We start from the raw sequence: 9424 nt of genomic DNA, 5'->3' as shown, positions 1-9424 counted from the left end.
TTTTCCTTTCTTCCTAGCTTTCTTAAAGTTTATAGCACTGAATTGTATCAAATGTTTTTCTGTATCAATTGACAGGATCCTGTGGTTTTTCTTGTTCAGCCTATTAACATGATGGCTTATATTGACTGGAATTTGAAACTGCCTTCTGTCCCTCAAATAAATCTATCTAGTCATAGTGTACAATTCTTTCTGTGTATTGCTGACTTCTGTTAATATTTTGCTAAGAATTTTTGCACCTTCATTTGGGATTTGGTTGGTAGTTATCTTCCCCACCCCCACCCCACCCTTAATGTTTATGTGTGGTTTTGGAATTATGCTAATACCGGCCTCATACATTTAGTTGGGAAAAGCATTCACTCTTCTATTTTTTGAAATAAATTGTGGAGAATTTCTGTTAATTCTTTGTAGGTTTGACAGAATTGCCTAGTGTTGCTGTTGTGACTTTGTTGTACTAGTATTTATTAGGTAGAGTCCTAGATGTCAGATGGTGAGCCATGGTTCAACAGATTATAAGGGAAAGTAGAGAAGTTTATTACTCACAGATCGTGGGGGAGCTCTTCTGCACACCTATGGGGGCTGTGTGAGAAGATTAAGGCAGGGTGCAGGCAGAGATCCCTAGGGCAGGACCAAGGGCGCATGCCTTTATTAGGGTCCCTCAAAGGAATGCTTTGGGGTCCTGAGCTCAGGCCGCATTGGTCAATTCAAACCAAACAGAGCACGGTTTTGGCAAGCTTTTGGAGGTGGGTGGGGAGGGTCTTGTCTACAGGGCACAAGGGGAAGACTTTAGGAGATGGGGAAGAATTCGGGGTCCCTCCTTTCCATTTCTTTTCTGAATGGGAAGGTTTATTGAGTTTTTTCTATTCCACTATATGTTAGGAATGAGGACTCTACATAAGGGTCTCAACCAAGAGGAATTTCATGAGACTGTTACGAGACCCTCATGTGTGACCATAGTCACATTTGGGTAGAATTTTGTTTTTCTTTTGGGACAAAAGTATTTTGTGTGAAATACAAAGAAGGGACAAATGATTTCTGATAGAAGTTGTACTATCATACATTTTAATATTTCCAATTAATTATCACCCTCTTGTGAGAGTATATGTCTCTGCTCTTTGATATCAACTTGGCCACTTGACTTAGGCAACCCTTCCTTCTTGTTGAGGGGATTATACTTTCTTCCCAATTAATAGACAGCTTGACCAATGTGAGTAGACCAATGTGAGCAGATTGACACATTTTAATTGCAAATGGAAACTTTAAAACCTTTGTTTGGTTCTTCTAACCCTCTCTTCTCCCTGGTGCAAGAATGGTTATGTCCCACATAGACTTAAGTTCTACTGTGAATCCCAGACTCAATGACAGAACGAAGGAAGAGGTGAATAATGATAGATGTGATAGAAGGAAGAAATAAATGTTTGTTCTCATAAACCCATGAGAATTCAAGGATACTTGCAGAAAAGCTTCTGCAAAACTGACTAGTTCTTTCAGTCACTAGGTATTGATTTTGTCTACTTGTACTATTATGGAGAGAAGCCTGAGAGGCCCCTCCCTAGGCAGTAGTTGTAAGTTCACACTGTAAATTACTATCACCCTGGCCCCACACAGTATGCATCATAACAAAGTAGCCACCATTCCTGCTTTTCTCTAGCCATTTTCAGAACTTGAGAAGTCTACTCTGCTCTCCTGAGAAAGCATCTTTATGTAATAAACATTCTGTGAACACTTAATTGTAGGGAGTCGTCATTCTTTACATCCAAACATCCTGTTCCAGTGGAGTAAGCACAAGTGCAACTAGCAAAAAATGTCTTAGAGGGTAAATATGTGAGATTTCTAGTCATCAAAAGATTCCCATTGTGTATGTCCATTCTTGACAGTAAACTCATGAAGATTTAGATTTTCAAATTATTTCCCTGAGCACTCCAGCACAAAATATAGACTGTGTTACCTTTATCCTTACCTCTGAAATACTGTTTTAGTTCCTAATACTTTTCATATGCCTATGACTTTTATATTTTCATTTATTGTAAAGGTACAACACACGGGTCTCATTTCAGCACAAAAGGCAGTTAGAAATATAATCATACAGTGTATATTCATGAATGGGAAGGCAGGTTGTAGGGGGGTGAGTTTGAAATTGCATTGCTATGGTATTTTCATTAGAGCCAAAAAAATCATCTGGGATATACTATTGAGTGCATAACTCTCAAATTCAACTTATGAATATTTATTTCCAAAACTGTAGGTTTGAATCTAACATGGAAAAGAATTGTTATGGATCGCATTCAACCTAGAGAGCCCAAGGATGTATTATTAGTATTCATTATGAAATGCCCCAATGAGCTGGGATGCACTTGGGCTAAGAGAAGGCACATGATTCATTCAGCATTACACAAAAGCTTTCACTCACTAAGCGTTTCACTCACTATGAAACACAGGGTATCCTAAATACAATAGTATCAAAATGGAATTTCAGTGGCCAAATTTGAATCTTTCACAAGTACACTACTTTTAGGTTTTTGTTTTGTTTTTTCAGAGAGAGCATGAGTAGGTGAGAAGGGCAGAGAGAGACGATCTTAAGCAGGTCCCACATTCAGCAGAGAGCCTAACAATGCGGTTTATCCCACAACCCTGAGCCGAAATCAGGACGGACTCTCAACATACTGACCCACCCAGGCGCTCCTACTTTGTTTCTTTTGATTAAAATCTCCTCTAGAACTTTCCCTTCAGTTTCCAAACATGAGACTGATTTTTACTCATCCATGATACTCAATAGCTATCACCTTTCAAAAGAGGGAAGACCATCATTCTCCATCCATTTTTCTACCACACATGCCATCCCTAGTAACCTATCATTCTCATGTGAAAATCTCATTCTTTCAGTGTGCCAACCTACTGTTTCATGATCACCTGACAGAGAATCCTTCCCTGTAATAAAATCAACAAAGCCTCTCAATCATACCAACGAATCTAGAAAAGGGGCTGTGACCACAGAAAACATGGCAATTCAGATAATAGTTTTTTACATCTATTTCCGGCCACTCCTCATGCTCTCAAATTTATACTAAAACTTATCTTAAAATTAGCATCCTAGTTCTTCCAGGGTATATACTATTACTGAACCCGACCTAATCAAACAGGCTCCTTTCACCTGACTGATCCAGGATTCTCTGAGACCACCACAGTGGACAAATGAAATGCATGTAATTAAAGTATAACATCAGAGGATTCCAAACTTAAGGTTATAAATCATCAATAATAATGTAGTCTCAAGGAACATCAAACGATTTAGAAAAAAAGTTATAGGGGTGCCTGGCTGGCTCAGTCGGAAAAGCATGTGACTCTGGATCTCAGAGTTGGGAGTTTTAGCCCCTTGATGGGTGTAGAGTGGAAAATAAAATCTTTAAAAAAGATTTAAACAGAAGATGATTAGGTCCTTCCACAGATACACTTGTTCCACTGAAACACTTGATCTCATGAATTTAAATAATTCTAATTTTCTGTGGAATTTAACATCTAAGATTGGTTAATGCTGTAAATAAACCTAGTTCCCCCCCTAGTATGAATTTTCTTACTGTAGTCCTTTCAAAGGATTGGGTAAACAAATGATCACCTTCATTACATTTGTAATGTTTCTCTCCAGTATGAAATCTTTGGTGTTTCCTGAGGTAAAGACCATGACACACTGGTATGGGTTCCATTGTATGTGAATTCTTGCAACCACAAAGTTGTACATTTATCACTGAAAGACTGTACCTCTTAATCCCATTCACTTATTTTTATCCCCTTCCCCAAAGTTGTACAATTTTATAAAGTTGATCATACTCATTACATTTGTAAGGTTTTTCTCTAGCAAGAATTATGGTCGGCAAGCTATGAGCTTTGGATAAGCCTTGCCATACATTCCATTTCTGTGCTTTCTTTCAGACATTTATATTCTGATACCAGGTGTGGTGTGAACCCTGGTTGCAAACTTTGCCACGTACGTTAGTTTCATATGGTTCCTCTCCATGATGGAATCTCTGATGTTGAGTAAGGCCTGAACACTTGCTCATTTTATTTGCAAGGTTTCTTTCTCCTATGAGTTCTTTGATGATCCCCAAAGCTTGAGTTTTGAATAAAAGCACTGCCACACATATCAGATTTACACTGTTTCTTTTCACTATGTATTTTCCGAAACCTAGTAACTTTTGCAAATTGACTAAAAGCTGTGCCACACTCATTACATTTATAAGGTTTCTCTCCAATATGGATTTTCTTATGCTGAGCAAGATGTGAATGCTCCGTAAAGGCTTTGCCACACTCATTACATCTGTTTCTCTCCAGTAGGAGTTCTCTTGTGACTCTAAAGGTCTGAATGTTTGATATAAGCCTTATTATATTTATTACATTTATAAGATTTTTCTCCTGTATGAGTTCTCTGATGTCTCCTGAGGCTTGAACTTCGGATAAAATCCTTGTCACACACATTACATTTGTGTGGTTTCTCTCCAGTATGTATTTTCTTATGTGTACTAAGGGTTGCAAAATGGGAAAACGCTTTGGCACACTCATTACATTTGTAAGGTTTCTCACCAGCATGAGATCTCTCATGACCCCAAAGGTCTGAACGTTTGAGAAAAGCCTTATCACATTTATTACATTTATAAGGTTTTTGTCCTGTATGGATTCTTCTGTGTTGAGTAAGATTCGAACGCTCAGCAAAGGCTTTGCCACACTCACTACATTTGTAAGGTTTCTCCCCAGTATGAGTTCTCTCATGACACCAAAGGTCTGAACGTTTGATAAAAGCCTTATCACACTTACTACATTTATAAGGCTTTTCCCCTGTATGAATTCTCCGATGTGCCATAAGGCTCGAACTTTGGTTAAAAGCCTTGCCACACACGTTACATTCGTGTGGTTTCTCTCCAGTGTGTATTATCTGATGCCTAGTAAGGTTTGCACATTGGGTAAATGTTTTGCCACACTCGTTACATTCATAAGGTTTCTCTCCAGTATGGATTTTCTTATGTCGAGTAAGATTTGAACGGTATGTAAAGGCTTTATCACAGTCATTACATTTGTAAGGTCTCTGTCCACAATGAATTCTCTCATGACTTATGAGGTTTGAGCTTTTGCTAAAAGTCTTCCCACAGTCATTGCATTTGTAGTATTTTCCTCTAGTGTATGCTGTCTTGTATTGTGCAGGTAACAAAGGATATTTAAAAATCTTCCTAGATTTATTCCAAATGTTTTTGGAACTGGGAGGAACTCTTTGAAGTGGTGAGACTGAGGAACCATTGCTGACAGACTTCTCAGTTGGATTACATTCATACATTTTCTCCTCACTGTGAAATCTCTGGAGTTCAGCCAGATGTGCCTGCAGACTTAATCCAATTCTATTTTCCACGCAGTTTATGTACTGGTTTCCAGAACCACTTCTGTTACCATCCCGTTTTAACAAAGTCCTTGTAAGTGGCTCATCATCCATGAAATACTGGTATGTATTATTTCTTACAGAAACACTCTGCTTTTCAGGAAGAGTAACTGAGGACTGATTAAGTTGCTGGTCTTTTCTACAAGTGAGATTTTTGTCCTGGGTCAAAGGCACTACTTTGTAATTTCTTGCATCATACTCCCACTGACTCTCTAACTTGTGCATATTTTCCCAGACTTCCTTGAGATCAAAATCCTTGATGCCATGACTTTCATTTCTCTCCAGTATTATTAAGTGGTAAAATTCTCCTTTATTAATGTCCTCTACTGGTGATAATTCCTTGACTGTAAATCCAGCAGAAGGGCTTCCTATCAAATAGAATTGGAAGGTAAATATTTTCTACTAAATTACATAATTACACACCAAAATAGCACTTTATAGTGACCATAGGAAGTTTCTAAAGCATGGCCATCAAACACTACTGTAGTATACAACATTTTTAAGTTTTCTTTTTATAAGTTTTTCCATATTAATAGTTTCTCTGATCTTAATGTCATTTTTCCAAGCATACAGTATACACTATCCATATTTTTTGGCCATGTAACTGTATAATGAAATACTTCATGATTAAAGAGCTCATCTATAAACTGGCTATTTTACAACTGTGCATACAGTCATAGAGATTTCTATCTTCCGTAATTCTTAATCTTTAAAAAATGTGTGTTCACCTGAACCTGATATTTCATAATTTAGTGAATCTCAACATGTTTCATTTCTCTTACTGTGTGTTCCTTATGGAATGCAAATTGTCTTTAGTTCTCAAGGAAGAATTCTTTAGAATTCCAGAGACTATTATTTTGTGTAACTGTGATTCCTCACTAACTTTACCTGCTAGAGCTACCAATTTTTAGATTGTAATATACAGGTTTCTTAAAATATCTTCTTTCTTTCATCATATTCTCATACATTATTAAACACACATTATTATTAAACACCAGTTCAAGTTGCAGTCTTCAGCAACTTGTACTGTGTATGAAGAGGGGTCCTTCTGCACTGTGGGGAGGAGCATATCACGTGGAAACTTAGGTGCTTTGGTGCTCAAAACTAATATACCTGGAGATACCAGTATAGTTTCTTAGCTCAATCAAAAATCTGAGGAAAGGCCAGGACTTGGATTCAGAAAAGCAAGAGTGAAGCCCAAGGAGTTTCAGGCCATGTGGCGACCGTGCTTGTGCTTGCACATTTATGGGAACATGGTTGTGTTGTAAGTTAAATGCCTGACCTTGGTGAAAGGAACTGATTTAGCAACAGGCATAATACGGACTCATCCTGTAAGAATGTATAGTATTGGTATGAGGTGAAAGTGGAAAATATCAAAACGGAGACAGTATGGTGTTATAGGAAGAGTGTAGACTGACATCTGTTTCAGTATTTGTTTTGAAAAGTATCAAACTGAATAGCCCATGAATTCCATTTCTAGGTACTCAACAGAACTATTTAATATATACATGTTCCAGGAGACACATACAATAATTTTTTTTTGAAGTTTATTTACTTAGAGTAACAGGGAGAGTGGGGGAGGAGCAGAGAGAGAGAATCCCAAACAGGCTCCACACTGTCAGCACAGAGCCCAGTGCAGAGCTCAAACTCTTGAACTGTGAGATCATGACCTGAGCCCAAATCCAGAGTCAGATGCTAAACTGATTGATCCATCCAGGTGCCCCAAAATAATGTATTATTGTATAAAAAGCTATGGCAAATCAATTTCATGATATTTCTGTGACTAAGGCAGTAACTTTAAAAAACCACAAAAAAAGTATGTTCTCAAGATATCATAAATTCTCAGTTTAAAGAATGCCATAGATTTAGTTGAGGACAATGTGTGTTATAACAATGATCTGTCACTCCACATGTATGGGAATGGCCAAAATCCAGAACACTAACACTGAATACTAGTGGGGATATGGAGCAGTAAGAACTCTCATTCACTGCTGATGGGAATGCAAAATGGTACGCCACTTTGGAAGACTGTTTGCAGCTTCTTAGAGAATTAAACATACTCTTAAATATGATCTAGCAATCATACTCCTTGGTATTTACACAAATAAGTTGAAAATTTGTCGACATAAAAACCTACACACAAAATAGAAAAATCTAAAATTTTATGCAACCACAAAAGACCCCGAATGGCCAAAGCAGCCTGAGAAAGAAGAACAAAGCATCACATTCCCAATTTCAAACTCCCTGATTACAAATCTGTGGTAATTAAAACGGTATGGTATTAGCATAAAAATAGACACATAGATGGACAGAACTGAATAGAGCGCAGAAATAAATTCACAGACATGGTCAATTAATTTACAACATAGGAGACATAACTATACAATGGGTAAAGTACAATCTCTTCAATAGATTGTTTGTGATAACTGGACAGCTACAGGCAAAAGCATAAAACTGGACCACTGTCTGATACCATACACAAAACTTAACTCAGAATGGATTGAAGACTTAAATCTAAGACCTGAAACTATAAAACTTCTAAAAGAAAAGAAAGGGTCTAATGAGGTCTTTGACACAGGTGTGCAATGATTTTTTTTTTTTTTTATTCTCGACACCAAAAGAAAAATGAACAAAAGCAAAAATAAGTGGGACTACATCAAACTAAAAAGTGTCTGCACAGCAAAGGAAACACTTTTTCAACAAAAAGACAACCTACTGAATGAGAGAAATATTAGCAAATCATGTATCTGATAAGGGGCTAATGGTCCAAACATAGCCAAAAAAAAGCTCAAATGATCCAATTTAAGAAATGGGCAGAATATCTGAATAGATACTTCCCAAAGACCTAGAGATGACTAACAGGACCATAAAAAGATACTCAACATCAGTCATCATCAGGGAAATGCAAGTCAAAACCACAGTGAGCTATCACTTCACACCTATTAGAATGGCAGTTATCAAAGACAAGAAATAGCCAGTGTTGGTGACAAGGTGGACAATTTGTGCACTGTTGGTGTGAGCCAAAATTGGTGCAGCCAGGAGAACTACTGTGTGATCCACCAATTCTACTTCTGAGTATTTATCTGAAGAAGACAAAATTACTAACTTAAAAAGACAGATGTGTTCTGATATTCACTGTAGCACTATTTACAATAGCTGAGATACAGAAACAGTCCAAATGTCCATTGACGGGTGAAAGAATAAAGATGCATATATACAACAAAATATTATACAGCCATAAAAAAGAACAGAATTTTGCCATTTGTGACAACATGGATGGATCCCGAGGACTTTACGCTATAAGGAAGAAGTCAAAGACCAATACAGTATGATTTCTCTTGTATGTGGAGTCTAAAAATATCAAAACAACCCCTTTTAGATACAGAGAACATATTTGTGATTGCTAAAGACAGGAAGTTGAGGACAGTGGCAGAAATGGGTGAAAGTAATTAAAATGTTAAAAAAAAAACAAACAAAAAAAACCAAAAGAGGGATGCCTGGCTGGCTCTGTCTGTAGAGCATGCAACCCTTGACCTGGGGGCTGTGAGTTCAAACCCCATGCTGGATGCAGAAATTACTTAAAATCAAAACTTGCTGCTGCCTCTTGAGTGCTTAAAGCAACCAAAACCAAAACCAACAAAACAAAAACCACAATCCAAAATTTATCAATATGATGACTTTGCATATACCAGGAATGCAATAAACATCTGTGGAATGATACATGTTTTTCCTACAGAAAAGCTAACTAGAGATGTCAGTAAGCTGTGCTATATTTCAACTACATCTAATTTTGGATTTTCACTTTTTGGAATTATCCACATCATGACTTCCTCCTAATTAATGCACAATGGCCCGACCCTAAGAAGCCAGGATGGCCCAGGAAAGAGATAAACTTTAGCTCTACTTTATTAGACAGATACTACACTTTGTTTATCTCCTGCGAAGTTCTCCCAGGGAAACAAAATGGAAATGGAAAGTGAACAGGTCCTGGGGTCTGCACTACAGAGG

At 37.4% G+C, this 9424-nt stretch overlaps 1 protein-coding gene across 1 annotated transcript in view; it reads right to left on the bottom strand.

Moving 5' to 3' along the window:
* Nucleotides 1-321: 321 nt before the first annotated feature.
* Nucleotides 322-9424, bottom strand: part of LOC122208855 — a 58901-nt gene continuing 49798 nt past the window's right edge. Inside the window, 2 exon segments of the mRNA XM_042920311.1 lie at nucleotides 322-4312; nucleotides 4314-5784. Of these exon segments, the coding sequence (XP_042776245.1) occupies nucleotides 4054-4312; nucleotides 4314-5784 (1730 nt within the window). The 3' untranslated portion in view covers nucleotides 322-4053.

Source organism: Panthera leo, chromosome E2, assembly GCF_018350215.1.
Source record: "Panthera leo isolate Ple1 chromosome E2, P.leo_Ple1_pat1.1, whole genome shotgun sequence".
Lineage (NCBI taxonomy): Eukaryota > Metazoa > Chordata > Mammalia > Carnivora > Felidae > Panthera > Panthera leo.
This window is presented reverse-complemented; position numbering and strand designations above follow the sequence as displayed.